This window comes from Neodiprion virginianus, chromosome 6 (genome assembly GCF_021901495.1).
Source record: "Neodiprion virginianus isolate iyNeoVirg1 chromosome 6, iyNeoVirg1.1, whole genome shotgun sequence".
Taxonomy (NCBI): Eukaryota; Metazoa; Arthropoda; class Insecta; order Hymenoptera; family Diprionidae; genus Neodiprion; species Neodiprion virginianus.
Window position 1 is genome coordinate 2,295,651 of NC_060882.1, and position 27,061 is coordinate 2,322,711.

General features: G+C 44.1%; 8 protein-coding genes across 15 annotated transcripts; 5 read left to right on the forward strand and 3 right to left on the reverse strand.

Moving 5' to 3' along the window:
- Positions 1-3,171: 3,171 nt before the first annotated feature.
- LOC124308279 (uncharacterized) lies at positions 3,172-5,020 on the forward strand. Its single transcript, XM_046770880.1, has 2 exons — positions 3,172-3,444; positions 3,518-5,020. Exons 1-2 carry the CDS (start codon positions 3,193-3,195, stop codon positions 3,716-3,718), a joined length of 453 nt encoding a protein of 150 aa, XP_046626836.1. The 5' UTR covers positions 3,172-3,192; the 3' UTR covers positions 3,719-5,020.
- Positions 4,657-9,836, reverse strand: LOC124308274 (insulin-like growth factor I). Its single transcript, XM_046770875.1, has 3 exons — positions 7,303-9,836; positions 6,942-7,152; positions 4,657-5,827 (listed from the first exon to the last, which is right to left on the reverse strand). Exons 1-3 carry the CDS (start codon positions 7,698-7,700, stop codon positions 5,654-5,656), a joined length of 783 nt encoding a protein of 260 aa, XP_046626831.1. The 5' UTR covers positions 7,701-9,836; the 3' UTR covers positions 4,657-5,653.
- Positions 9,837-10,109: 273 nt separating this feature from the next.
- Positions 10,110-14,638, forward strand: LOC124308276 (ras-related and estrogen-regulated growth inhibitor-like protein). Of its 3 annotated transcripts, XM_046770876.1 has the most exons (6): positions 10,475-10,538; positions 10,647-11,393; positions 12,029-12,608; positions 13,292-13,514; positions 13,672-13,858; positions 13,931-14,638. In XM_046770876.1, exons 3-6 carry the CDS (start codon positions 12,503-12,505, stop codon positions 14,111-14,113), a joined length of 699 nt encoding a protein of 232 aa, XP_046626832.1. In that variant the 5' UTR covers positions 10,475-10,538; positions 10,647-11,393; positions 12,029-12,502; the 3' UTR covers positions 14,114-14,638. The 3 variants fall into 3 exon arrangements, with proteins under 3 accessions (XP_046626833.1, XP_046626832.1, XP_046626834.1); XM_046770877.1 differs by lacking the exons at positions 10,647-11,393; positions 12,029-12,608 and having other exon boundaries at positions 10,110-10,538; XM_046770878.1 differs by lacking the exons at positions 10,475-10,538; positions 12,029-12,608 and having other exon boundaries at positions 10,804-11,378.
- Positions 14,639-15,227: 589 nt separating this feature from the next.
- On the forward strand, positions 15,228-16,048 carry LOC124308280 (probable insulin-like peptide 7). Its single transcript, XM_046770881.1, has 2 exons — positions 15,228-15,341; positions 15,700-16,048. The coding sequence occupies exons 1-2, from the start codon at positions 15,238-15,240 to the stop codon at positions 16,046-16,048; spliced, it is 453 nt and encodes a 150-aa protein (XP_046626837.1). The 5' UTR covers positions 15,228-15,237.
- A 51-nt stretch (positions 16,049-16,099) lies between these two features.
- LOC124308269 (Bardet-Biedl syndrome 2 protein homolog) lies at positions 16,100-19,741 on the reverse strand. 2 transcript variants are annotated; one of them, XM_046770865.1, is made up of 10 exons: positions 19,370-19,739; positions 18,950-19,069; positions 18,671-18,862; positions 18,385-18,567; positions 17,974-18,196; positions 17,507-17,886; positions 17,316-17,423; positions 16,878-17,196; positions 16,549-16,803; positions 16,100-16,450 (listed from the first exon to the last, which is right to left on the reverse strand). In XM_046770865.1, the coding sequence occupies exons 1-10, from the start codon at positions 19,589-19,591 to the stop codon at positions 16,356-16,358; spliced, it is 2,097 nt and encodes a 698-aa protein (XP_046626821.1). In that variant the 5' UTR covers positions 19,592-19,739; the 3' UTR covers positions 16,100-16,355. The 2 variants fall into 2 exon arrangements, with proteins under 2 accessions (XP_046626821.1, XP_046626822.1); XM_046770866.1 differs by lacking the exon at positions 18,950-19,069 and having other exon boundaries at positions 19,370-19,741.
- Positions 19,742-19,918: 177 nt separating this feature from the next.
- LOC124308277 (ER membrane protein complex subunit 10) lies at positions 19,919-22,177 on the reverse strand. The gene is made up of 4 exons (XM_046770879.1): positions 21,868-22,177; positions 21,402-21,665; positions 20,474-20,740; positions 19,919-20,172 (listed from the first exon to the last, which is right to left on the reverse strand). The coding sequence occupies exons 1-4, from the start codon at positions 21,925-21,927 to the stop codon at positions 20,071-20,073; spliced, it is 693 nt and encodes a 230-aa protein (XP_046626835.1). The 5' UTR covers positions 21,928-22,177; the 3' UTR covers positions 19,919-20,070.
- Positions 21,616-24,150, forward strand: LOC124308272 (zinc finger protein 436-like). Of its 3 annotated transcripts, XM_046770868.1 has the most exons (6): positions 21,616-21,754; positions 22,336-22,440; positions 22,518-22,728; positions 22,822-22,925; positions 23,020-23,354; positions 23,445-24,150. In XM_046770868.1, exons 2-6 carry the CDS (start codon positions 22,427-22,429, stop codon positions 24,104-24,106), a joined length of 1,326 nt encoding a protein of 441 aa, XP_046626824.1. In that variant the 5' UTR covers positions 21,616-21,754; positions 22,336-22,426; the 3' UTR covers positions 24,107-24,150. The 3 variants fall into 3 exon arrangements, with proteins under 3 accessions (XP_046626824.1, XP_046626827.1, XP_046626825.1); XM_046770871.1 differs by lacking the exon at positions 22,336-22,440 and having other exon boundaries at positions 21,660-21,754; XM_046770869.1 differs by lacking the exon at positions 21,616-21,754 and having other exon boundaries at positions 22,329-22,445.
- Positions 24,151-24,284: 134 nt separating this feature from the next.
- On the forward strand, positions 24,285-26,798 carry LOC124308273 (glycerol-3-phosphate phosphatase). Of its 3 annotated transcripts, none has more exons than XM_046770874.1 (5): positions 24,285-24,389; positions 24,722-24,830; positions 25,038-25,286; positions 25,598-25,849; positions 26,083-26,798. In XM_046770874.1, the coding sequence occupies exons 2-5, from the start codon at positions 24,743-24,745 to the stop codon at positions 26,430-26,432; spliced, it is 939 nt and encodes a 312-aa protein (XP_046626830.1). In that variant the 5' UTR covers positions 24,285-24,389; positions 24,722-24,742; the 3' UTR covers positions 26,433-26,798. The 3 variants fall into 3 exon arrangements, with proteins under 3 accessions (XP_046626830.1, XP_046626828.1, XP_046626829.1); XM_046770873.1 differs by having other exon boundaries at positions 24,300-24,453; XM_046770872.1 differs by having other exon boundaries at positions 24,299-24,830.
- Positions 26,799-27,061: the final 263 nt, after the last annotated feature.

Below are 27,061 nucleotides of genomic sequence, written 5' to 3' on the forward strand. Positions count from 1 at the left end.
TGGCTGTAACTTTTGATGCGTTGATCGCAGCGTATTGGGACTGCGCCCAATCGATTTCTCTCGCAAAATTACGTCCGATCAGTGCTACAATTAATTGATTCCAGCACTTTTCAAAATCGCGAAAATTTTCGCCAAAAATGCAAAGGAAATAGGGGAAATAAGCCCTAATGTCTGTCTGGGTGAGAAATCATACGTCTCAGAATACATTTTTGTGATGCTTTTCAGACTAGTTGGACTCTCACGCGTGCGTCAAAGAGATCTGGAACAGCAAACGAGTCACAGTCGAGGAAATAGAATGACAAGAGGGTTCAAACTGATACTTGATTTATTAGAATCCAAATTACATTAAGTAGAGACAATACAATACAAATCCATCATACACATCTGCATATATCATATCCTGGCAGAGGTATGTTACATGTGTTCGCATATCGATTAAGCTGTGTCTTACAGGTCATATCATTACTAACTTAAAATGTAATTCACATGCCCTGCCCAAGGGTATGTATACCGCACACCTTTTTCCTAATTTAGCATATTGTTGTTCTGTGAAATTCCAAATCATAGCATTTCTAATGTTTTACTACTTTCACTCCGATTTTATTCGTCGACATGTTCTATTACGACACACTGACAATCAAGCACTTGTACCAGAATCAAGGCATATTGAATAATCAAATAGAAATTGCACCTATGTAACTATGAATCTGTCGTCTTTTCTCCCGACATAAACATCATGTGTTTTGGCTTCAACTTCTGATTTGCTGGTAGCGGCGACTTTGGACTATGCGCACCCGTTTATATAGCAGAGTCATGTTGACGCTACGTAGAACCAAATCAAGTTCAGTATCTCAGCATGAATCTCTCCACGAATTCGTTGGCACCTCAAGAATTCATAAAATAGTGGTTTGACCAAGTAACATTGCTTTGGTGGCTCAGAAATCTACGATTTTCGTTATATACCTACTCACTTTCATTCTTATCGTTTTCCGAACCTATTATTACATACAGCTTGCTTCTTCGTGCATGCTGATGTCCTCGACAAACGGTGTCACAGATCGTTTTTCTCTACTAATATGGTCCACATGCCTATGTATAGTAGCGAGGAATGAGGACGCATTCTCATTCTTCCATCCAATAAAATATCGGCTGCCAATAATATCGGCCGCGTATTATTTATTACACGATTTATTTTGTAAATTGGATCAAATATGTGAGAAATCACATAATAAATTACACAAGCACGAATCATTAAAATTCGTGTAGTTTATTATATGATTTGTGCTTTTTCAATTCTTTATGTGATTTCTGGCATATATTGTTGAATTTACAAAATGAATCATGCATCAAATTATACGCTTAATTCTTTCAAAACATTATATGATTCTGCACATGACGATTTTCAGTAGGGTTTTCATAAATCCATCTGTATTTCTTCTCACCGCCCGTAAGTTTTCTCGGATTTGCTGAATTCGAAATCTTTGTTCATCCAAAAGCCGGGATCCTTCGGTTATAAAGTAAAACGGACTGTGCACACACACTTTGCTCTCCACACTACACAGCTATTTTGATCATCTCTTCAAATAAGTAATTTACTGCTCATCAAATCGGAGAAACCATCAGTCACACATAAACATACGTCTGTAACGACGTGATGTGTCTTGACTTATATTGACAATGTTCTTACTGTGAAAACATACAATCTTTCAGGGATTATTTGAATTAGATTGAAAATACGTGCAGAAACAGGCCCGATCGGATCATAGGTCGTTTAGTTTTGACGATACCCTGCCGACATTGACCAAGAATTCATCGCCTTTTCTCAAGCACATAATCATACATACATCCATATAACGTTCACACGTGCATATATGCTTTCCTAGGATTTGCAAACAAGTTGAAATTGAAATTTGATTGTGCAAACGACTGATATAACCTATTGACTTCGACGCATACCACTTTGGTCCATGGTTCTTCTTATCGGACTCGATCACGTGTACACATTAAGTTTAATCTATGCAACAGTATATGTAACACTTTAATCTTTCATTGATAATCTGATCGACAAAAAGTAAAGGTTACAATTTATCGCTCAATAAGTACATACTTACTTCCATAATAGTTGACATGTGATTTTGTGCAGCCTCGTAATAGATGGGTAATATATTTTATATATAATAATATATCATGTTCATAACAGCACATTTTTACGTCAAGTTTTTCTCAATATATGCTGTACGTGTATAAAATGAATTTATTTTCTAATTCACATACCAGACGATAGACTAGGGCGATAACTGTCGTAATGTTGTAAATGCGTTCAAGTTTCGAGTTTGATACGATGTGATTATTTAGCGAATGGAATGCCGAATATCTTCCGCACACCGTCGGCATAAGTACACAATTTTTGCGTCGAGAAAATTGTTTTAGGAGAAGAACACGTATGATACACATAAACGCACAAGAACATATAGAATACACATGTGGCCTTCCCCCGCATGCAGCAATATCGAAGAATAATCTCTACTAATCTGGGGCATTCGGTGCCCGTTCCAAGAAAGAGCCTGAACACCTTGTCACAGTGAACGTGAGAAGTTGAATCGCATTAAAATTGTTTTCATTCCACAGATAAATAATCACATGTGCGGTACGTAAACGCGGTGGAATTTCAACCGTCATCCCACGGCATCGTCGCAATTTATAGGTATACGTGTACGTACACAAAATTATTATGATTCTCCGACTGTTAAAAACACATAATACGCGTGGGATGCGACGTGAATGGCAAACAAATTAAACACATCAGTGACCCCCGATTCGCGATATTACATGTCGGTCATTATCTCCCTCCAATTATTACGCCCGATACGCCGCGCAATTTTGCTCGAGCTTTATGTAAACCAAAAACACGTTATCAATCGACGACAAAATTAACGTAAACAACATTAAAACGTAGAATCGATGTTTCGGATAAACACAGATTCCTTCTGCACTCCAAATTCTGGATAGAATTAAATCCCTGAATCTAATTCTCGACCTCGCGCGTGCCTCGGCTTCGCCGAGTTTTTCGCGTCACGCGATGGGTACGGGGGAAAACCAGGGTTTCGCTTTCCCAGAGTTCGACACGTCCTCGATAAGGTGCGGAGGATAAATGCAGGCGAGATCCGTGGCGCCCCGTCAGTTTCCACCGCAATGGACCGAGCAGCGTCGGCGAGCGGCGCGATGCGGTTCTCGTCTAGGAGAAAAACCCGCCCGTCGGGTGTCGTGCTGCTATGCGTTTTCCTCTGCGTTTTTCACCTCGCCGACGCCGACGCGGAAATTTACGACTGCAAAACCAAGGTGCGAAACGAGTGGATCAAGTACTGCATATCCGGCTACGAAGTCAGGGCGAAGCGGCAGGTACCGGAAGTCCCGGCTGATCCGCAGTTCCGTTTTGTATCCCCGGTGAGTGCGGCTTGAATTTTCTCTTCCGTTTGTCAATTAATCCTTCCTTATTCACGAAGAAAACAATCGGCAGGTGTCGGGGGACGATCTGGGCTTTGGATTGAGCGACGAGGACATGAATCAGCTCTTCGAGGACTTGGCGGCTCGCAGTCCTCGGGCCGCCAAGAACAAGCAACAGTTCGTGAAGATGATGAACGGACTGGCGGCAAGGTGCTGCAGCGACAATCTACGGAGGGATTGCATCGCTTCCGACAATATGATAAATTGCCCCTGAATCGTCGGCAGGGCGGTAATACGATATGCGGGAAACACGTGTCGCCTGGCCGATGCTCTTCCATTTCGCGCTCTCGTCTCATGCATAGAAAAATACAAAACAGCGTGATATGAGTGGGCGATTTAACACCTTTTCTTTGTGAACATCGCACGGCGTATGTTTGAAAATGGAACGATTGTTGTTCTCTCACGCGTTTGTTCAACGACACCGCGGATCGATTACTCGATTATATTACCTATTGTACGACGTACACGTTATACACCTACAACTTGCATATTTACACCTGTATCTATGTGTGCTTACTATTATATTCACTGCATACGCGTATGTAATAATTACTTGCCTTGCATCGAATTTACACACGTTTTCAGACACTATACATATATATACATATATGATGTATTTACCCATCCGTTAGAGCTCGGTGGGCCAAGTGGAAACCCCTGAAGGTGAAAGTCATCCACCCTGTATATATCTCAAGTGCGATAAATGTACCATTGAAAGCAAAGAAATCACTTCAGTACGACATTCTATAAATAATCAAGTTTCTGTGGATCCGTTTATTTTAAAAATGTGTTAAAAGTGATATAGGCTTGAGCTAAAAGTTGCGCACGATAAATTCGCAGAATTCTTGGACGTTTGTCGACGGCGATATCATGACCGAACTATCCTTGCCGTAATTTTTCTTCAGTGTTGAACGAGTCTCGAAAACTGGCAAGTGCCGTTTGTAATCGTGTATAACCGAAATATATTGGCATGTTGATTTAGCTCCAGCGTTTTGATCAAATTTATCTCAATATTCTCGATCGCAAAAGCGAAATGTTTTTGCAGTCAAGAAAAACACGAGGCGTAAAAATTCGAGCTCATTCGTGTCATCGGTAATCCTTTGAGCCTGAAATCCACAATTATTATCGAATGGGAATTAAATGAATCGTCGATTAAGTGAAAGATTGGTTTTATTTTTAAAAAATTACATCACAATAGATTTCCCAAGTGGTTTGTCAAATTCTCAAGTAAACACACCATACACACACACAATGTAATTTATCGGAGAATCGTGATTTACATTAACATCAATTATTCTCCATCTTATACATCAATAAAATATTAATCTTACACAACCGACGTATGCGTTATAGGTGTGTATAAGAACACGGTATATCATACGGAATATTTCAATAGTCCTTAGTCGTGTGATGTTTAATCACAGTACAAATAATGTATTACGCTACAGCCTAGCCTAGGTAAAATAATTTAATGAGATCATTGGTTGAGTAGAGTATCGAAGCGGATATAGCATTGCAAAAATACCATCCGCGCAGCTTACACCGCGAATGATGGAACATGTTCATCGTACATTCGAGACGATTATCCGCACCTTCGGTTAGTGCGAAAGACTCGCTTCGAGAATTTGCTGCGAGATACGGGGGTGTAATTGCACGTTACATTGTTAAAAAATTACATGGTTACGTATATAATATATAGATTAGGATGTGTCATTTTAGGGCGATATTTTTTTTTTCACTATTATTGGTTCTCCCAAGTCTGATTAAATCGTACGGTATTTTCCCTATAGGGTTTTATAGGAAATCGAATTCTCTACAAACAACGTCTCTTGACTTTTGTCTGTAAAATCAACGGCTTACGAGTAATTGATGTGCAAGCCTAATTACCTCTAAATATTTGTTGACAGCGCTCCCCTTGCGCGAGGATTTGTTTTTAGATGCGAACTAAAGACTTTTCGGGTGTCGAACAAAAAAAAAAAAAAAATTGCGCCCTGATGTAATTCTAATGACACACCCTAATACAGATATGTATGTTCAAATGTTCGTATGCGTATGCCATGAGTATCCTTCGGCTTAAGGGTCACTCCCGTTTTCAACGATCCTTTGTCCCTGATCACCCCGCAGTCCGCAACCCTCTACTATCGACGGGTCATCGCGATTGGCGAAGCTGATCCCTCTTCTCTGGGCCCAGAACGGGGCCGTCGATCCGTCCGAGGCTGAGCTCGGACTTGAACGGGAAAATAACGATCGAGTCGATCGGTTCCGGCGACGTTGTGCCGACCTGGAAGGCTGGCACCAATGGAATCACCGTTTCTCTGGATACCTGCGGGGAAAAATCCAATTTTTGACTAATTGCAAACACCGATTTAAGCGGCGACACGCAAAGCGAAGAGGCGTGCGAATGTGGTGAAATTATACAGGTAATTGACGTGAGTGATGAAAATCCGTGCATCGTTACGAAAATTTTTCACTACGGAGAGGATAATAATTTATAATGGAAATCATGATCGGAAATGGCGTCAGATCTTGTAACATTGAAAAATCGAGGGAACAACTGAACAAGTTAATTGATTTAACATTTTTAACACAGTATTAACTCGCATTTTACGGCCAGTATGCAGCGTCAACAGAGCCGCAAGCATCTCTTATGTAAGTATGGTATTATTGTCTTTGTAAGTTTGCATGTTCCGGTAACGCAAAAAAGGAATCCATATATGTGTAAAAAATACCGTTACTAAATTTAGCAGTGCAACGTGCCAGTTGAATATTTTACGAAACAGTAGGTCTAATTGCAAAAGAAATCGATCAGAATATTTCAAAGCTTTATTTTACGATAGCTCAGAATTTACATAGCTATCAAAATTCTTTGGAAGAATGCCAACGTCAAATATGCATAAGATCACAATAAACAATGCACACGGTAATAAATAGATAATACGTATTCGATGACTAACTGGCCGTAACTAAAGTTTATTTGTACATAGTGTAAAACCCTCGGTTCCAAGCCCCACTAATATCGCAATGACGTGCATAACACAAGCTACCGAATTATAATAAACTACATTAGGTGCTCACGAACTAGAATATACTATATACTATACAAGTGACTGAATAAAACGGTGCGAGATGTACGCGACGATACATCTGTTACGGATAGTCAGTGAATTTTGCAACGGGCATTTTTTTCTACGTACACGTGAAAATGATCTAAAATAAACTACAGCCCTGGTGAAAATGTTTCCCCTGAATCTTGGAAAAGAATTTTCAAATGTTTTACAAACTTTCCTCAAGAAACGGTGACAATGTTTCGAACACAAACTTTCCGGTGTTATTGAGAAACTGTCACATATCTGGTTCAGATTGATGTTGAGAAAACATTTCCACTCGATAGGGGGGATGTGCGGTCTAGGGATCGATGAACGAGAAATTAAAAACACCTTTCGCCACCGCGTGCGAATTCGTTGTTTCCGGCGTTTCGGCCCGTGGCAAGAACAGGCCTTTGCATGTTTCTGCCGTGCGTTTTTTCGCCGTTTCCGTCTCGGTAGACGAGCGGCATTAGAGGCGAGCTGATCTTTCGCGATCGGCATCTCCTTAACCGTAGAGTACGGTAGATTGACTATTTTATAGGGTGTCTGAGGTAGCTGCGATCTGCGAAAAACGTATTTTTACCACCGTAACAAGGGGCCGTTAAATCGATCGGAAAACGTGATTTCACGTCTCTGTGAGAAACCGTCGCGCAACGCACACTAAAAACCATGCAACTCGTCGCCGCGACGAAGAGATCTGAGAAAAACGTACCCAATGGAATTTCCCTGGGAGGCTGGATCCTCTCCTCTCATCGTCGTCTGAGGAAGGGGTTTGCAGTAACGTTGCAGGTGTTCCAGGCTGCAGTACCGGTGGCAGCACTCCTGCACCAGACCCAATCTTCGGGGCCCGGTGCTGGGGACGGGCCGTCTGTCCTCTTCGTCGTTGTCCTCCCCCGAGTAGGAGAAGGGTTCGTTGAATCCGCTATCCTTGCAGACGAGGTACAGCGCGTCGCTGAGGCTCCTGGAGCAGAGTCTGAACGTCATGTGGGAGGGTCTGGCCTCGCTCTCGTTGACCAGCAGCAGCTGAAGAAGGGCCGTAAGCGCCAGAAGCACCACGGACATCGACGCGATGCCCGTTGCTCGAGGACTCCTCGTCCTTTCGCCCGGCATCGTTGTTGTCGGAGCCTTTGGGCTCGAGAAGTCCTTTTATACCTGTACCGGGCGGTCTCGAGTGGGGGGTGGGGGGCGAAACCGAGGAGGAAAGGAACCCCGCGTTTATTACCACACCTTCCGCAGCCGAGTCTGAGCACCGCGGCAGACAACGCGAATCGACGAAGCGATCGAGCCGACGAAACCCCCGGCACCCAGTGCGTATCACTCCGGACTCCGGACTCCGCGACGGCGTTACGAAGACCTTATTTTACTGTGGTCACCGAACGGTCACTCCCGGCGTCGTGGTGGGGAAATCTGTTGCTGTTGGAAGACGAAGAGCGGGTGCAGACCGGCGTATTACGTACGACGTTCTACAACTATCGAGAAGGCAATTTACGATAAACGTACACGCGATTATTGTTACGCGTTATATGTACGTATTTGTTACACACGTCCCGCGCAGCTTTGTTCCGCGATATATTTCGCGAGGCGAGAAGGGGGGGAAAGAAGAACAAGGAAGACGAACCGACGCCCGGTTCACTTACCCCTCGGTCTTCTTCTCTTCTTCTTAATCCCGCGGGCCCCCTTCCCCGAGGAAGAGACAAGCACCCTAAAGTTGGTACGCGCCAACCCCTCGCGATCCGAGCAAAGTGCCGGACCGATAGAATCGATATTTCGTTAACGACACGCACCCCGGTCGCAGACCAACCGACGATTAGTCCACTCGTCACGGACTATCAGCTCCGCGCAAACTGCGGCAAGTGCGTACATACACATTGCGTCGTACGTACATCTATTATTGTCCCAAGTCGGTGCTTCTACAGCCCCCTCCCAACCACCTCGACACGGACCTCTTCAAACTTTGAATATTATTGACGGATACACGCGGACGGAAAGCGGACACCACCGCTTCCTCCTCCTCCTTCGTGGCACAATGCAGATTACAGAGTGACAGGAGGCTTGTTGATGGTGCCGCGGCCGTCGTTGCCACTGGCAGGTACGGGTCTCCTAGCTCGCGGCCTCTGTGCTCCTGGACTCTACGGTGTAGACTTTGCCGCCGCTGAGTCGAGATAAGCGAGCGACTAGTTTTCCTCCCCCGACGCCCCCCGAGGTCGCCAAGTTCCCGTCGTCAATGACATCCGGCATCCCGGTTAAGACGGGGGCCGAGGGAGAGTTCTCGCGGTTCACCTGCGGAGCACGACGCTGGTCGTCAGGAAGCCCCGCAAGAAAATCGTCGAGGCGTTCGACCGCAGCGCGATTATGCCGGCGTCGAGAAGAAGGGAGAGCGGAGGCGCCGCTGCTGTTGACCCTTGCGTCTAGCATCCGACATCTCCGGCTCTAAATATAGAAATACCGATGCACGCGTTTATATATCATTGTACCCGATATCGCGGGTATACGGAGTAAATATACGATGTGTTACGGCAACGAGACCACAACGACGAAAACGACAACGACGATCGAGACGGAGACCGAAGATCGCTGATACTTGCGGCGGGTCGTTGTTTCGCCGGGAGCTATCCCTCCTCACCCTTCTTACATCTCCAGAGATGGACGCGACACGCTCGATTTCCTCTTCGTCTCTCCGTCGCGACGAAGGTCTAGGAAGGTCGTCGTCGTCTTTTCATTCCTCTCAAACTTTTCACCCTACAAATGCAGGGTTCCGGCGACCCAGTGGGGACGGAACCCCGTATCGGACGTTCGATGAAACAGTGTCACGTAACTTGCAGGGATGCAAAAATGATGATCGAGGAGAAACTGTAACGAGGAAAACACTTTGCGCCACGGCGATCAGCAGCGGGACGCGTGTACAAACAACAGCGACGCAACGCAACGTAACGTAACGTAACGTGACGTAAGATATGCCCTGTGCCGAGTCCGGGTCGGCGATGATAGCTGGAGAGGAAGGGGAGACGAGGTTTCCCTCTGCTCTGTAACGAAAACACGTAAACACGACAACAGAATTAATTACCAAACAGCATTTTTTCAGATCCGCGGCCGGCTGTCCTTCGAGCGTCAACACGAGTCTTATCTAATCGGGCTTTCGCCGAGAGTATAACAGCCGCGTCCATATATCCACCACGCGTCCCTTTAGTAAGTGTATCGCACGTACATGTGGATGTACATACGTGCGCAACATTTACTCAAATTGAGACGATGTCCGATCATCGTCCGCCAACGCGATGCCCGCATTATTCACCGCGATATGACACACGAAGGCCCACGGATAGCTATTATAACCGGAATATATTGTTATCCGGCCGCATCCGTTCGTCAATAGATTCGATTAAATGCTCGTAATAGGCCGCGGGTGATGTATCGTCGTCACACTTCACCTATAATGAAGACTGAAACGCGGGAGGCGGTGGACGTCCGACGATAAACGCGTCTTTCTCTCACGTACAATATTTACAAATAACCGACACAGGTCTTCGCGCGTTTACAGAGGCCAGCGCGGAAGTGAGGTGAAAACATCCTAATCTTACGATAAACGTCCGGTCATTCTTCAAACCAACAACCGATAGAACACGCTGCATAATATTGCGAGCTTTGTATGAAGTTGATCTTAAAGTAGCGAAGTCGAGAGAAAGAAAGGACGGAAAGTCTGAGGGCGTCAATTTGCGCCGTTTCCCCCATGGATCCATGATTACGACGATGAGTAACTGCGCATGCATCACATCACGGATATACTAAAATCCTTAGAAATTTATCTGGAGCACGAGCTATAAGTGATACGCAGCATGTAGACATTTGTGTGTGTGTGTGTGTGTGTGTTTATGCAGTGCACGAATGATGTACAAACTTGCGCTCACACTGATGCTGACGTATTATTTGGCACGACGGCGACGCGTCAAGGTACATACCTATAATGTATTTTACTGTGGTCAAACAATCAATCGTCGTTGGATAGCAACCCGCGGACTATGCCCATTTCGTCTTGTCCTGGTTCTCGCTTGTACACAGTCAGCGATAACCTCGCGGGGGGCCCGACGTAAGGCAAGAAGAGTAGAAGAAGAAGAAGAGGAGATCCTTGTCCCTCCAACGTGGCGCTGTAGGGAGGACAAGGAGTTCAAATTGATGTAGAACGGAATCGTGAGATGGCATAGGTGCAGGCTGTAAGATTCCGATCACACTGTGCTGTCCGTCTAATAATAGATGAATTACAGTGGAAAACATTATCTCGGATTACAGAAGCAAGTTCAAAGGAGCATCTGATACAAGACTTATTTTGTGTTTATTACAGATCTGTGTTATGCTTATGTGGTATATAATACGTATATGTATAGAACGCATGCAGGGACCAGAAATGTTTATCAATTTCCTCGTAGTTGTTAAAGTTCATTGCATTGTTATTTAAAACTTTCAACAAAGTGACATTGATCATTGACAATATTGCTCGTGGAAAATGACAGAAACAATTGTTCAGACCCCCAGGGTTCAGAGAACTTGCTTGAATCACGAGAGACGAGAATAAATCTCGATTGGTCGGTTGGTTTAAACTCCTTATCGTGTATTCTTGCTCTAAACTTGATTTTTTATCCCTACCACAGAGTGCAAACACACTACCAGCTATCGAGGAAAATCACGGACGAATTCTCTCAAGTCAGATTCTTCATTCGCACGAACGGGTGTAAGGAGATCGTAAATGATGCGTCGCGAAAAAGTCGGGCGTTTATATCGAAGAGAATAATATGCGTAAACACATTAAAAGTATAATTATATTCAACAGATATGTTCCAAAGTTCGTCATGACGTTTGCTTTTTCGATTATTCAACATTTCATACTTCCAACCGCGAACGAGTTGATTCATTTGATAAATTTTCATAAAAATCCACTTGCTAGCTTCGCCTGTAAAATCCCAGAAGTCTCTTCAAATTCATGAAAATATTATCCACGGTGGTTTAACACCCGCTAAGAACGTTCGGAGCGAATCAGTTTCAAGTTGGTATTTCGATCGATTAATGAGACCCGATGCTCGCTGCTGGTAGTCTCACTGTTACCGTATACGAGGCGTAAATTAAACCGCACGCAACATTGGTCTCCTTGCGCGTCCATGTCGTGTAGATCGAACGATGTCAATACTGATCCTTGACCACCTGTGAGAGAACCTTAGCGATTTCTCGGCAAAAATACAATATGCTTCACAAGAGTAGCATTAAATTATGAAAGTTTCATTTCACATCAATATGAAAAAAGATTACGAAGTAAAGGCTTTCCAACTCGGACGGGGTTTTACGGTGTTTCTACATTTAGATAAAATGCCTTGTAATTGTACATTGCCTTGTAACATGCCTAAGACAACTGCCATTTTCTGCGAAGCACCTTAATGCTAAGTAGTTTACAGGATTCTGTCTTTGAAATAAGCCGTGAAAAGGTTGTGTGCACTCGGTATTACGACGACTCTAGAAATCAGTTAATTGCCAAACTCCAGGTAGGATTTGCGGCAACGATTTGACTGGGTGTACTACAATGTGTAACGGAGCATGCTCACGTATATGTTTACCTCTTGCTTGACCGTCCCCGAACTTACAGTAATAATTAATAACAGCGTCGTTGCAGATTATATACCAAGGCGGGGAGAGGAGGTTTCGCTTTAGCGAACCTATTTATATCTACCTGACAGTAGGTATACGGTGCGTCGTAAGCACCGGGGCTGTTCAGCGTTATCTCGGTCAATAGCTCCGATCGTGAGGAATAATAAAACGCCCTGCCGGCTTCGTTGTACGCCGGAACAATATACTACCGGAGAGAGGCCTTGTCGTCGAGCAGTTTCACCCGAATAGTCCAACTCCTCGGACCGTCTCTCGCACCTCCGGAGATGACGCCCCCGATCACCTGGAGCCTTGGACTGTCCGGGATACGCGACGTAGCCAGCAAAGCCATCCGCGTCGTCCTCCTCGGGCAGCCCGGCGTCGGAAAGACGGGTGAGAGAGTCGTCGTTGCAACAGACGTTTCATCTCTTCCACTTTAGCACCGCTGCGCTGTTACGTTGCTCTATTTATAACCGCATATCGGCGTACAGTAATAACCGAACCGCGACGCGCCACTTTTCGTGAATAAAAAAAATCATAAATAATGCGACGAGCGAATAATGCAAACATCTGGTTTCGTAGGGAACGATCGGACAAAAAATAAACGAGTCAAGTGTCAAGGTCTAGTCTACTTTTAAACGCGCGGGCTACTCGGGCGTCGTTACGTCACACGGCGCTGCCCAATGAGGAAAGAGAGTTTATTAACCGTAAGATTAAAAAGGCTGTAGCCTTAGGCCCTCGAAATTCACGGCCTTCCAATTGTCAAAATCAAATTTATCAAAATAGTACACAGATTTTCAAATTTTCGGGTAGATTCGTGTCCGAAGAATTTCGCGCACGAAGTTCGAGAACTTTGTACACATGTGGAAAAAAATTCCATTCCATTCTATACGAACTTAGTCACCTTTGATGTTGAGTCACCACTTTTTAAATTTAACCTATTAGACCATCTTGCAGGACTGAGATTCGGCCTTTTTTCTGGTTTAGCCTTAGGTATCGTGCCCCCTTAATCCCTTAAGGCCTGAGTGTGTAGCAGCGGTTCTCATTACCGCTATCAAGATTGGCTAATTTTTCAGCGCTGGCGGTAAGATTCGCAACGCGCCGATTCATCGGAGAGTACGACTGCACTACGGAGAGGATCTACAAGTTTACAGACGCGGCAACTGGCTCGTGGGAAATTGCCGATCCCTCGGGATATCCGCCAGCACCTACAGAGCCAAAACTGCGATGGGCAGACGCGATACTAATCGTCTACTCCATCAGCGACCGCGTCAGTTTCGACGAGACCTCGCGGCTGAGGTGGCTTCTTCCTACTATACTTTAACCCGTCACTTCGACACACCCTGATTAACAAGTTCCTACTTCCTTGTCCCTTTTTTGCCATTATACATTCACCTTTGTTTTCATATTAAATTCGATCATGAATTGACCCGATCACCGCGTTACCATCCTCCAGATTTTTGGTGACCCATGCGAGACGGGGACGGAAGGTGCCACCGGTGGTCTTGCTGATCGGGAACAAGTCGGACCTGGCCGCTTCTCCGGGTGAGAGGATGGTGTCCGCCTGGGAGGGTCGTCGTCGTGCCGACGACATCGAGGCCCATGGTTTTTACGAGATATCGACGAGAGAGTCCGTCGACCAGGTTCTGGAAGCCTTCTAAGGTACCAAAGACCGTGCTCCGTCCTTTGCATTATTTTTTTCTTCATCTCTCCAGGTCACTGTCATGTTCTCCGACGTCTCGAGGCTCGTCGCGGAGGCTGCAGCCGGCGGTTCTGTCCAGGGAAATCCTTTCCGGGTAAGAGCTTCCACCGACGGGTCCATCAACGCCCTAAGAAGACCTCCGGTACCGCCGCCAGGGCGAAGGCTTAGCATCTCTGCACGCGGTGCACCCCCTTAGCATCTTTCACAGATACTCCAGAATCGCGAATTTTTATCTATTTTTTTCTTTAATGTATACGATGTATTATTGTTTTGCAACACATGTTACACGTGAGAGATGCACACTCTGATATACGTCTGCGATGTGTACGCAAAGTTGTGAGTATGTATAGATATGTAAACGACGCCATGTATGTATGTATATGTATGTATCGTAAATAAAACGTATATGGATGGGTTTTAAAATTGAATCTCTTGATCAAAAAAATTCTTTCAAGCCTCCACATAAGGTCTACGTATAGTATGTATATTATCCCTATTAGGCTCGTACAACTGTGAATAACCGCGTGGGAATTTATCGGATCGTACGGTTGCATGCAGAGTGTACTGCAAACATAGTGACATTCGTGCAACGAACGGCTGATCCGTAACGTGACTTGTATGAAGTATGAAAAAATTTCGCATATTCGACGGATCGTCTCAATTTCTTATCGTTTTCACGAAGTGATGTTTCATCAGACATATTTTAACGGGCTTGTTAAAAAATGGGCGAACCGATTACAACTGCGAATAAGAAATCCAATAAATCCCACTGCGAACATACAATTCATAACGATTGATCGGTGCAGTGACTAGAAGTGATGTGGTAACGATCCCAAATCGTCGAGTCACCTTGCAAGATATTTTCACCACGCTGATGAATGAACGAACCAGGTCTGATTGCATGAATGAGTTTATTTTCGGATCTTGGGTCAGTGAGAGCCGACAATTACATCCGTCCCGTCGTTGGACTGCGATTAAGTGCGGGGTGATAGAAGACCCGAGTATTAAGGGATACCGACGAAATGTAATTCCGTCCAGAACCTATTCCCTCGCAGGGTGACGATCCTCATCCCCTGGGTCAGCCGGGAGGACACTCCGCGACGATTTACAGCCTCAATCGAGGCCGCAATTCGAACCGCGGTTTGTTTGCTGTTTGCCTTTCTCCCACGGCTCCGGGATACCGTGCCAATTTGAGTGGCACCCTCTCCGCAACCCCCGACGCTCATGCAACTTTCCACCCCACTGATCTCGCATCCGGCATCGGGGTATAAGAACTAGAGCAAAGCCCGTCGACAGACCCTTCCACGTCGCCCTCGCAAGATGCGAGCATCCGCTCTGGCCATCGGCTGCTTGGCTCTCGAGGCCCTCGGTGCTATCGGGGCGACGGACCACCTCGTCGACCTGGAACGCGTCTTCAAGGAGAGGTGAGAAATTTCGAAAATCATTTTCTCAGTGCGTGCTAGATTGAATATCTGTACGACGATTTTTGTCGTGATACAAATCAAATTTCCACAACGTGCGTTTATTCATCGGACCGACCGTAAACAAAGTTCCATAAAATTTCCACTAACTTCTCTTGAAACTGAACTGATCCTTACTTCAAAATCTCCCGCGAAGATTCGTTGAGATTATACGTACCGTCAAACTTCGTCAAATTCTATTCACATCAGCGCGGTTACGCCGATAGTTCGCCGCGTCATAAGCGCCAGTACAGAAAAAGAACGTATTTTTCTTCACCTCTTGATCGCAACATCGTTTTTTAATTAAATCTGACTGCGTCAGGTCGAGGGCTGACTGGGAGAACGCCTGGCACCGAGAGACGCACGCGAGGTGCCGCGAGACGTTGCTTCGTCACCTCTACTGGGCTTGCGAAAAGGACATTTACGGGGTGAGCCGTCGTTCTGGTAGTCTTCAGCGACCTCCGCCGCCTCCTTGGGTGTCGGGGTGGCGAGCCAAGGAGATGGTGCGGTACCGGCGGGACCTGAAGAGGCGAAGTCAGACCGCCGTCGCATCCATAACTCAGGAATGCTGCGCCGGACCAGGATGTACCTGGGAGGAATACGCGGAGTATTGCCCGGCGAACAAACGCGTCGACAAGCGGACTCATCCACCATCGGGCGAACAGGAATAGATGCAACGGACCCCGGAACCACAATATGTGTATATGTATAATACTTGTTCGTTCATTTAGTTGTATATGTATATTAAATGAAGTTGCTATTCACATTACACCTATACCGATGTCAAAAAATAATTATAGGAGTATCGTGTACGACGTGTACACGTTGTTATCGACGTTATCGTGAATGTATTATTAAAAATTGTCGTGATGCAAGATCGAAAAATTAATTGGGCAACGCTTATCGTTTCACGTGTTTACCACGATAAAAAATTCCTTGCTTTTCGCTCCCGCACCCCAAGTCGATGCGTTATATTATTTATCCTTGTCGAGCAACTGCTACCAGCGCCCGCGTATCTCCGTCGCGAATCGCAGATCTGCACTTTGCGATAGCGTTCGCTGCAGCCTTCCCCACTGAAATTGAAACATTCGATTATTTATTTTAACCGTACTTGGCTAGCGTTGGTTCTCGGCTTTTGAATGGTATCGTTAATCACGAATCTCCTGCACACCTCGTAGACGCGCGATGCGTTGAACGGCGGCGTTGAGTTCCTTCAGGGTACGAACGAGATCGCGGTAGCTGTTGGCACCGATTTCGTGGTCCCGGATAAGATCGCCGTTGACGGCCCGAAGCTGGGCAAGTCTGGTTTTGGCGTTCTTCGCGTCACCCAAGATCCTCGCGTCTTCGGTACGGACCAAAAGGTTCCTGAGCATCGCAGCGCCGCGTGCCTCGCCAGCTCGAAGCCGGATTTCGGTTTCGCGAAGACCTGGGTACGAATTTAACCGCTTACAATCGGACCACTTCGTTGCAATTCAAACAAGGGATGGTAAAATTCGTCACCCGTCAGGCGTTCCAAGGCCTCGGTCATCAGTTTCTCGTCTTCAGGAAAATTCGCCTCCGCACCAAGCTCCCCGAGTCCGAGGTAAGATGCCAACGACTGAACGACTTCCCCTGCGAAGTTTGAGTCCTTCGTTCGAAGTCTGATCTTTCCACCGCTCGTCGCCTCCAGCCGGTGTAGTTTCCCGTCCCTCAAACCTCGCAGACAGACGTTCAGCGTGCCCGCCGTCGGTCCCACCTCCGCGACCTCCACCTCCGTCTCTTCGGGTAGTATGAGATTTTGTCCAAGCCAAATTGCCACTCGTTGGGGTCTCTCCGCCACCTCAACAGTCGTAAAAAAATTCTCCAGTTAATTGCGGTCTGATTATAGTGTGACTTTTGGAAATTGAATTGCATGGGAAGAACTAACTAGTCGGTCAAGAAAAAAAAAAAACGGCTCACCTCGATCGTGACTCCAGACTCATCAAGAAGAGCGTCTTCAACGTCGATCGGTTTCTCTATCCTTTCGTACATGCAGAACCGCGGTAGCTGCCGCGTCAGTTCGAAAACCTATTAAATCAATCAAGGAAAGAACCTATCATGTCACTGGCCATAATATTTTACAGATATCAAAATATACCCGAGGAGAATACCTGAAGAAGATCGGCGCCCATCGGCCCGACGCAGACTTTGACGTGGACGTCGACGGGGGAGTCCTTTGGAGGTCGGAGTTCAATCTCGATCTGTCCGCAGGGTCGACTGGGGCGATCAACCAGAGTCTCACCGTCGAAGACTCCCTCGGCGAAGACGATGGCGCAGTGAACCAGGAGGCCGGGACCAGCTGCCAGTGCCATGCGGACTGCTCCGTCCCCGCACGAGACCTCCACTGCTAGTCTGGACGCGAAACTTCCGGGATTGGCAGCCCTGTGTCTCATCTCCGCTATCAGCGCCTGTTTCTTGGCCAGCAACTCCCGCATCTTGTCGCCCGGTTCCGAAGCCTCCGAAGAAGCTGCTCCCGGCCCGAAGCCCCTGACTGTTGTAATCGTTTTGGGAGGTTGAAGCGGAGATAATCATTACCGTTCTTCCTTGAGAAAATTATTTTCAGACATTGTTACACCACCTTCTCCAGTCGCCGAGACGACGACCAGGTCGGGTCTTCCGGTGTGGCGATAATCGGCGCGTGCGATTCCGACCACAGCTGCGGACAGCTGAACCCGAAAGACGACCTCCCCTGTCGCCGGCACCCTGGCGTCGACTTTGCCGCTGCTCCACCCGGTGACGAGTTCCTCTGTGCCGTCTCCGTTCACGTCGTAGCCGCGAATGGCCACCACTCTGTGCTTCGACTGCATGGTGCGCAGGGAGCAGGGAATTCAGTTATTCGTTACGCAAATTGTCTATTTGTGGAATTTTTTTGTCGAGCGTACATGAATTACGTCATCGAATCTCGAGGATTTTTGATCCCCCCTTCGGTCCTCTTTCCTAAAACCGATGACGTAACTTACGGACACTCCCTTCACGGCTCCGCACCGACCTTCACACGCCAGAGACGCTGCCCCATCTCGTAGACCCCGACGGTACCGTTTCCCACGGCGTAACCGAACTGGCAACCGGAGAGGGCAACCAAGGCCGTGACTGGCGCCGTTTCCTTAACGTCCCAGGCCACTGAGTCCCCCTTCAGAGCCCGAATCTCGAAATCAACGCTTCCGAGGATCAGCTAGGGTCATCGGTCAAATTTTAACGTGGTTGTTCGAAACATGTATGCCTATAAGTATCTTTGATGTACCGCGCACTGTTACGAAATCGGATTTTATACTCGCTTCGTTCGCGCCGTCGCCGTCGAAGTCGAATATCATCAGGGAGACGACGACGTCGCCGGTTACCGTCCAGAAGACCTCCGTACCCGAGGCGTCCAGGACGGTCACTGAGCAATTACCACCTATAACGACGACGCTTCGGTCCGTCAGCCAGCCCAGTTTGCCGACGGTGATGGTGTACGCCCCGTCAGACATCTGCGGTCGAACAATCCAGCGTGTTATTCCAGAATTTTTTCAAATTTTTGCTCTACTCGACTGTGTAATAATTTATTGAAGGCTCACCTCCTTGTAAAACACGTCAGCGTTATCCTCGACGTTGTATACGAGAAGGTGAGTCGCGGTACCGATCATGAGAACATCTCTCTCATCTTCGCCTAACCGTCCGGCGTACAGGGAGGTCACCTTCAAAAGTGAGGAATTTATTTTTCATGAATAAATTGATCCGGAACGCGTTGAAGAGGGCATCAATTTTCACTTAAAAGAATATTCAGCAGAATCAATATTTTTAAATTACTCGACAAGATCGTCGTCTATTGAAAATGAAACTGACCGATCCGTGATTAAGTATTTATAATAAGGGTCCAATATGTCGTTTTATAATTTAATTATGAGAGACACGAACAAAGTATAACCAACGTTTTCAAATTCATAGTATATTCGCAACCGGGTCTTCACAGTTTTACCATAAACTGCAGCACCCACCTGTTTGCCGATTCGCAATTCGGCAAGTTCGCCGGTCCAAGCAAGTCTTCCGGTTTTAGGATCATCGTCGGGATCCGGAAGCGGACGACGATGTGGGCTGTGGACGAGGATGTTGCCCCCGGAAGTAGCGACTACGATGCATGCGTGAGAACCGTCGAATTTCCCGCATGCGACAAGGCCCGATTCCACTTTTCGCTCAAGCTGGAGAGAAAACGCTGCCATTTCGAGTCGCGCAGCGCCGTACACAAACGCAATGTTCGCCCCGAGGAAGCCTACTAATGGCTCACCTGCGAGGCACTTGGGCTGTTATTGATTATCTGAATTATGCAAACACGCATCGGGAGCCTGACGTTGAGCTGGCGACGTTATTTCATGTCGATGAAAGTCACGCGACGGCAAGAATTTTGTAAATTCGATTAACAGTCAACCAGGCCCAGAGTTACTTGACTGTGTAAGCTTATTTGTTTAAGCGCCGAAATAGGCAGGGTTTACTTGCTATGAAATATAAAAAATTTCCATATTCCACATCGAATCGAGGGAAAGGCAGGGTGACGGTGTTTTTCGTATTTATTATTTCACGTACAGTTTGAGGCCCGTTACAGAAAAATTAGGATTATCGAGTAGGAGCGACAGAGATAGGGAATAAATAACTATGTGCATGAAATTATACGTCGAACGTTGGTGGTTCAAGCCTCGCCGCGTTATCTCTGAGCCCCACCTCCTCCGCCGCCGGCGCCGCCAGCTTCAGGGTTTGTCGCCGACGAGAGTAGAACGAATATGACGGCAGGTACTATGTACATCCACTGAAATTCATATAAAAAGAAAAACCATATAGACAGAGGACACTTGCTGTGCGACAGTTATATGTTGTGTTAAATTACGCTCGAGACAAATAAACTGCATCAAATATTCATGTCAGGGCTAACTGGCCGTTACTTATGCGGCTCGTCGATTCTCGTAAACACTTCCAAGGCTGGCCGATATCATACGCGGCTTGTTGTTTGTCGCGTGAGCAGTTTTAAACAGTTTTTCCTCGCAATGCTAGACTTCCGAATTCGGAAGGAAAAGCAAATATCCATTGCGTCAGCGATCGAGCGCGCTTACGTATTTCGCCAGGAAAGATCTGTTGTCCTTGGTCTCTCCCCTTTCCCTGGCCTCCCTCTCTCGTTCCAACTTCTGTATGTACGTCGCCGTGTCCGGAACTGGGCCTGCCTCTGGGTACCTGACCTGGACCTCTGTTGTCCACATCTGGGTCGACGGAACTTCCCGGGAACACGGACCGTATGAAGATAGGCTCACCGCAACCGGCTCCGCTGCTCCGTCCAGCCACACAGTCAAGAAATCTTCAAGTTCGGAGCCGAGTACGAGGCACTAAAAATAGTGAATTCTGATTGAATAGCAAAATAATCAGCGGTCCCAGTGCCATTAATTTTGCTTATCAAAGAAAAATTCTTATCAAACTATCCAACACCGAATAAAAAATATTGTGTACGAAATTAATGCGTCGCGTCGGAGTACTGATAATCTTTGCCAAAACGTTGTAAACATGTTCCAAAAAAGAATGGCTTATATTTCAGTATCACGAACCGAACTTACTATCTGGTCAAAATTTTTCCATAATGAATTTGTATTTATTAACAGAAATATCTTACGGCACCAGATTTGGAAAGAAATACAATTTTGTTTAAGAGTTTGTTGAAAAGTTGTCAGAACGATTTAATCTGACTGATAATACAATTAAAGTGAAATCTATTAAAGAACGTAAAGCCCACGTTTGCTTGACGATAAGGAATTAACAAGGCTGTTGAGCAACGAAAATTCAAAGCAAGAAAGATGTTGATACTTCAGAAAGTCAAACAGAACCGATGGAAAGGGATTGCTCAGTAAGAAGTTCCCGTAAGAAATCTTTTCAAACATTCAGTAACATTTGTAACGGAAAATCTACAAGATAAATTATTAACAGGCCAATTAATTATCTTCAATACTTAAAAATCATATTAATTGCAAAGGAAATCTTATAGTAATGTATTACCGCCGGGACAGACGTAAAGAAGGTTGTTTCCGTGCCAGAGGAACCTCGCACAGATGCCTTCAGTCGATACTCTCTGTCATCTTCAGCCAATTTCCGTAACTCGTCAAGTTCACTGGATTTGAGACCGGCTTGCGCTACCGTTGAAGCTCCGCTGCGAACGCTGGTGACAGTTATGTTGCCACGTTCAATAAAATTCGGCATTGGTTCCTTATTTAAAGCATGCCATACCCTTAAACGGAGCCAACCGTCGTAATCTAGTTCGCTCTGAAAGAATTAAATAACAGGTGTCTATATTTTGCGATTATAAGTTACAGATAAGGGCTAAAAATTGGTGCCGAAGATTGAAATCACCGGTAAGCAATAAAGAAAAAGAAAAAAGAAAAGAAACGAAGAGTTAGGTTAGGGCGTCGGTAATGGGGAGCTGAAAGTTGAACGAATTGTTTAAAATCGAGCAGTGAGTACTAACCCCAACAGCGGAGAGAATAACTGCGAGTAATACGGGTATCCAGGTGTAAGGTGAATTCATTTTATGATTAATCTATGCAAGGATAATTAATTGCGGGATCGACTAGTATTTGACAGGTTACTACCGCTGCACCATAATCTGTGTACAACGTGAATCTGTCGGCTTGTGAACCAGCCTTGTTCAATAAAATGGGTCAATTTCTGGTTCGAATTTTTTTTAAATCATTCCTGATTAATTAAAATGAAATAGGTAGTCCCGCTTGTGAAGCAATAGACACGATTATTAGGCAGAACTTAATTAAATGGCGCAAATTGAACTGACGTAACGGGATTGCAATGATAGTATTGGCTCTTTAATTCGAGCCGACTACGACTATGTAAGATAATTATGCGGAGCACTTTAGTCATTCGCAGTAGTTTCGGTCGGTAAGAAAGAAAGCGTCCATTCAAGCATGGTCTGTGCCAGCAGCATGCTTCAATGGAGGAGGATCGGTGAATTGGAAGACGTTCTGATCATTGGAAATTGAAAGAATATTCTGAATCAGAAATTCGATTTTTGAATGATTTCAATGGGGTAAAGTTAAATAATTCTACCATATATATTTATTTGTTCTATTACTCTTATGAAACGAAGTTTCTCTCACTTTTCAGCTTTTCAGATGTCGGAATGAACGATGTCTGCGCAACTATGCCTTTAGAAAATACACCCAATTTGGAACATAGTGTCATGCCTCTGAATCGGGATGAAAAAAGTAATTCCTTAGAACCTGAGAAATGCCACAAATGCAACCATCCTGGTTGTGGCGCTACTTTTTTACGCCCTTCACGACTAGCCAGACATCTTAGGCAGCACACTGGCGAAGTATGTTGTTTCGTAGCTGCTTAAGTCCTCTATACTTACAATATTTTGCACATATCATGATTGAAAATACATTCTAACAGTGCATTGTTTCAGAGGCCTTTCAATTGCGATTATGATGGCTGTGACAAGGCATACACGAACAAATCACACCTCGTACGACACAGCCAAACTCACAGCTTGGTTAAGCAATCATTTCAGTAAGTCTTCTTGCTACGGAGCCAAAGCTCTTATACCAGAATACATGCAGATTGATTTCATATCAGAGTTTGACAAAAATCTTCCTTTTTTCAGATGCTCTAAGTGTTCTTTGATCCTCAGTAATCGACAGAATTTAAAACGACACTATGATCGTGTTCATACAGAGAATAACAGATTTTTTTGTAAAGAATGTGGGTTAAACTTTCTCAAGGAGCAAAAGTACAAAGAGCATGAGGCTTCGCACAGCGGTGTTGCATTGTACAATTGCAAAGTATGCTTTAAGGAATATGTAGCATTGAAAACCTTGAAAAAGCATGAAATGACGCATGAGAGTAAGAAGCAGTATTCATGTCCGGCTTCAGGCTGCTCGGAAGTATTCGAAAAATGGTCTTTACTTTGTACACATAAAAAAAACTTGCACACAAGTGGTAAGAATTGAATTTTCACGTATACTTGTAAACTAGGCTTTGATTTCACGTTTTCGTATGCTTACTAAATTCTTGATTGTTTCTTCACAGAATACAAGTGCAATGATTGTAAAAAAGTATTTTTGAACAAGGCACAATTAAAATCGCACTCGGTCCTCCATATTGATGATCGGATGGTTGTACCGTGTCCGTATGACAAGTGTCCTCGGTTTTATTTCTTCCAACGCAATCTAAACCATCACATTCGCACTAATCATCTTGGCAAAAAGTATCACTGCGATATTTGTGACACAAGGTTTTCAAGCAAGCAGAAGATTACGGAACACATGACTAAAATTCATCTATCAAAAAAGAAGAAAAGAAAGAAGGCAACCGGTAAATCAGAGAGGAAAAAACGGAAGGATGCTGGGGTGGCTAAAAAAAGTATGCTGGCCAAATTAACCGGATTAGATTTACCTCACGGTATCGAGAAAGAACTGTTAAACAGAAAGACTAGGATTCAAGTAACAGAGGAGGATTCTGTCCGGCATCAAGAGAAACAAATTGAAACTGTTAGGGTGATAGGAGAAACGGTTCAAATGTCAACTAACGAATGTAAAATGGTAACAATTAATGGTATACCTCAAAATGCAAGCATAGAGACAGAAGGTAAAAATGAAACAAGAAGAGAACGTCCTGATACCGTTCATAAAGACCAACTTGAAAGCTCCAAACGTACTAGTAAACAAGTTGATTGCGATTCAGGAACCTGATGTAAAAATCGTAAAAAATAAAATAAAAATTAATTGATGCACAATTTTTGTAATTTATTACCATTTTAAAAGCTTCTCGCTCTAAGGAAGAGTTTGATTCTCGCGCGCCGGCGCCTGTGCAGCTGACGCCTTAACCTTGATTCATGATTGGTTTCCTAAAATATTTCCCAGCTGATCAGAGAGATCCTCGCAAACGTGAATCGCGACGTGTATACATCGTGGTACAAATCTACCATTTGAATCAGCGGGGAACGACGAACATCTCGATTCTTCAGAGAAACACGTAAAGAAAATAAATAATAGTCCAAGTGTTAATTAAATCAACTTCGTAACATTTGACAGGAAAGGTGAGGCGATCAAAATAGCGGCAACAAGATTGTGTCACTGTGCAAAAAACGCGGGTTTCATCAGTCATAATGATATGTTCAAGTTCCAACGCACATTAAATGAATGAAATTGCATAATTTGCGGCTAATAAAATTCATCATCCGCTTTCAAATTCTCGTCGATCAAACACGTTCCAACCATTTAAATTAAATTTATTCTCTACACACCGAATCGCTTTCATACGTCATCATGTTCAGAGTATTCAAAACTTGTAATTTATTCAAACAGAACAAAATATTCACAAGGAGGATGGCTGCTGTTAATCTCAAATCTCTGAGTGACGAGAAAATTTACGAATTTTTAAACTCGTTTGACACAGTATTAACCGATTGTGACGGTGAGTATAAAATAGATTCAAAATATTGTTACTCCAATTGTTTTTTTTCATGCAATAGCTTACAATTAGACTGCTTAATTTGCACTCATGTTTTGTTTCAATACTGATCCATAATCAGAGGATAAAAAAGGATCAAATAGAACGTCAAACAAATTTTTAATTTCAATCCTTACGGCTGTAAAATTTCAATGAAATATTTTTAATTAGGTGTATTATGGATGGAGATGACGCCTATCAAGAATTCTGCCGAAGTGATGAACAAGTTTCACGATCTCGGCAGACAAACTTTCTACGTAACAAATAACAGCACAAAAACTAGAGAAGAATGCCTTGCTAAATGTATCGAGCTCAATTTCCATGCCACTAAGAACAATATTTTATGCACATCTTATTTGGCTGCCTGTTATCTACAGGATTTGGGTTTCAAAAAGAAGGCTTACGTCATTGGATCCGAAGGTAAAAATGTTAGAACACCGAAGAAATCAAAAATTCTATGGCCTTGTTCTCAGGAATGGCACGTTAATTGTATTCTATTTATTATAATATTTTATAAATATCATTTCTTCAGATTTTATTCTTATGTACCAAGAGTTTTCACCAGTCTGCCAGTAGATGAAAGATTTTTATATCCCTGAATAACACTTTCTAGTACAGAAAAAATGTTTCCTCCAGACTTTAAAAGTTTATCAACACCGTTGACGATACTACTATGATGTTGAATAAAGTTCTGCGTAAGATAAGTTTTTAAAGCTACAGTTGTTCAACAGGTATAAGCAAGGAGTTGGAGCAAGTGGGAATTGGTCATTGCGGAGTTGGGCCAGACACGATCGAACCAGGAGTGCCGTACAAAACGTTTCAGAAGGACCCAGATGTCGGGGCAGTTATTGTCGGTTTTGACCAGCATTTTAGTTACCCAAAACTCCTGAAAGCTGCGTGCTACCTCAATGACAAAAACGTGCATTTTGTAGGAACTAATACTGACGAACGATTTCCCATGGATGGCGACATCATTGTACCGGGTACGAGATAACAATTTCACTAATTATTTTTATCGAGCTAGTCGAATCTTGCATAATTGGGAAAAAAATCTGCTTATCCGAGCATTAAAACAACATACTCAAAGTGAGGTAAAATATTTTATTGTTAGTCAAGATAGCAGCGTATCTACTCAGTGGCTTTGACCGTAAAATAAGAAACCGGATTTACGATTGAGTAACATACCATAAAGCTAACAGAATTTTTTTTCTCACAGGTACCGGGAGTTTAGTCAAATGCGTGGAGACATGTGCCGAGAGAAAAGCAGTAATCGTAGGAAAGCCAGAAACCTACATAGCTGAGGCTATAATAAAACGTTTCAATATCAATCCGAAACGCACATTGATGATCGGCGATCGTTGCAACACTGACATTTTACTTGGGACTAGATGTGGTTTCAAAACTCTTTTAGTATTGTCCGGAGTAACTTCTTTAGCGGATGTCAATACCTGGAAACAGTCCAATTCTCAAGACAAGTTGGACTTGCTTCCACATTATTATGTAGATAAATTAGGCGATTTACTACCGTATTTAGAAAAATTAAAGCCTAGCAATGAAAGTGCGTAAAAATTTAGCTTACCAATTTGTATATACCTATATTTCAAACTATTATTCTATTTATTCGTTACTATAACTGCAATAGATAAAAAATGTACATGCTGCGTAATGAACTTGCCAAATATTTTTCATCTTATTTTATACCGTAAATCTAATATTTTGTTCGATCGTTTCGTACGAATGAAAGTTAATTCGCGGAGGAACCAGTGATAATTTGTATGCTGTGATCTATAAAAAAATAGTAGTTCACATTATAAAAGGGTATAAATAAAGTGTTCCACATTGTTTAATAATTCTAAGAAATGTTTTTTGCAACATTTACTTGTAGGTTGTCCACTAACTTGTGTTGAAATGATAATAAATCATTACCAAATAGCTGTCTTTATACGTGTTTGTTTTGTTTGCAAAAGAAAATGTCTACCTGTCACTTAAGTACAGTGCTTAAGTTGTTTTCAAAATTAACTGAGAGTATTTATGATGTGTATGCTTGGTGAAGTTTTAGACACTGGCTTTAAACAGCGTCACATTGTCTCTTCGAAACTTTCTAACAATTTATACTTTCTGATAATGTTGCCATAAAATTAAAATGCATTTAACAATCCCGATTCTCTATCATATGTTCATTTCCTGTAGCCGAC

What these genes read in the sequence shown, in the direction of transcription:
- LOC124308279 (XM_046770880.1), top strand. Translation starts at nt 3,193, where the DNA reads ATGGACCGAGCAGCGTCGGCGAGCGGCGCGATGCGGTTCTCGTCTAGG. An exon ending in AGTTCCGTTTTGTATCCCCG is followed by an intron (nt 3,445 to 3,517) that starts GTGAGTGCGGCT and finishes AACAATCGGCAG; the next exon opens with GTGTCGGGGGACGATCTGGG.
- LOC124308274 (XM_046770875.1), bottom strand. Translation starts at nt 7,700, where the DNA reads ATGCCGGGCGAAAGGACGAGGAGTCCTCGAGCAACGGGCATCGCGTCG. An exon ending in TCCCAGGGAAATTCCATTGG is followed by an intron (nt 7,153 to 7,302) that starts GTACGTTTTTCT and finishes CGTTTTTCGCAG; the next exon opens with ATCGCAGCTACCTCAGACAC. An exon ending in TTCGCACGCGGTGGCGAAAG is followed by an intron (nt 5,828 to 6,941) that starts GTGTTTTTAATT and finishes TTTTCCCCGCAG; the next exon opens with GTATCCAGAGAAACGGTGAT.
- LOC124308276 (XM_046770876.1), top strand. Translation starts at nt 12,503, where the DNA reads ATGACGCCCCCGATCACCTGGAGCCTTGGACTGTCCGGGATACGCGAC. An exon ending in GCCCGGCGTCGGAAAGACGG is followed by an intron (nt 12,609 to 13,291) that starts GTGAGAGAGTCG and finishes CTAATTTTTCAG; the next exon opens with CGCTGGCGGTAAGATTCGCA. An exon ending in GACGAGACCTCGCGGCTGAG is followed by an intron (nt 13,515 to 13,671) that starts GTGGCTTCTTCC and finishes ACCATCCTCCAG; the next exon opens with ATTTTTGGTGACCCATGCGA.
- LOC124308280 (XM_046770881.1), top strand. Translation starts at nt 15,238, where the DNA reads ATGCGAGCATCCGCTCTGGCCATCGGCTGCTTGGCTCTCGAGGCCCTC. An exon ending in GAACGCGTCTTCAAGGAGAG is followed by an intron (nt 15,342 to 15,699) that starts GTGAGAAATTTC and finishes TGACTGCGTCAG; the next exon opens with GTCGAGGGCTGACTGGGAGA.
- LOC124308269 (XM_046770865.1), bottom strand. Translation starts at nt 19,591, where the DNA reads ATGGCAGCGTTTTCTCTCCAGCTTGAGCGAAAAGTGGAATCGGGCCTT. An exon ending in CGTCTCGGCGACTGGAGAAG is followed by an intron (nt 17,887 to 17,973) that starts GTGGTGTAACAA and finishes CGATTACAACAG; the next exon opens with TCAGGGGCTTCGGGCCGGGA. An exon ending in ACGCATCGCGCGTCTACGAG is followed by an intron (nt 16,451 to 16,548) that starts GTGTGCAGGAGA and finishes TTTCAATTTCAG; the next exon opens with TGGGGAAGGCTGCAGCGAAC.
- LOC124308277 (XM_046770879.1), bottom strand. Translation starts at nt 21,927, where the DNA reads ATGAATTCACCTTACACCTGGATACCCGTATTACTCGCAGTTATTCTC. An exon ending in TTATTCTCTCCGCTGTTGGG is followed by an intron (nt 21,666 to 21,867) that starts GTTAGTACTCAC and finishes TAATTCTTTCAG; the next exon opens with AGCGAACTAGATTACGACGG. An exon ending in TCTTTACGTCTGTCCCGGCG is followed by an intron (nt 20,741 to 21,401) that starts GTAATACATTAC and finishes CACTATTTTTAG; the next exon opens with TGCCTCGTACTCGGCTCCGA.
- LOC124308272 (XM_046770868.1), top strand. An exon ending in TTAGGCAGCACACTGGCGAA is followed by an intron (nt 22,729 to 22,821) that starts GTATGTTGTTTC and finishes GCATTGTTTCAG; the next exon opens with AGGCCTTTCAATTGCGATTA. An exon ending in TTGGTTAAGCAATCATTTCA is followed by an intron (nt 22,926 to 23,019) that starts GTAAGTCTTCTT and finishes TCCTTTTTTCAG; the next exon opens with ATGCTCTAAGTGTTCTTTGA.
- LOC124308273 (XM_046770872.1), top strand. Translation starts at nt 24,683, where the DNA reads ATGTTCAGAGTATTCAAAACTTGTAATTTATTCAAACAGAACAAAATA. An exon ending in AGTATTAACCGATTGTGACG is followed by an intron (nt 24,831 to 25,037) that starts GTGAGTATAAAA and finishes ATTTTTAATTAG; the next exon opens with GTGTATTATGGATGGAGATG. An exon ending in TTACGTCATTGGATCCGAAG is followed by an intron (nt 25,287 to 25,597) that starts GTAAAAATGTTA and finishes GTTGTTCAACAG; the next exon opens with GTATAAGCAAGGAGTTGGAG.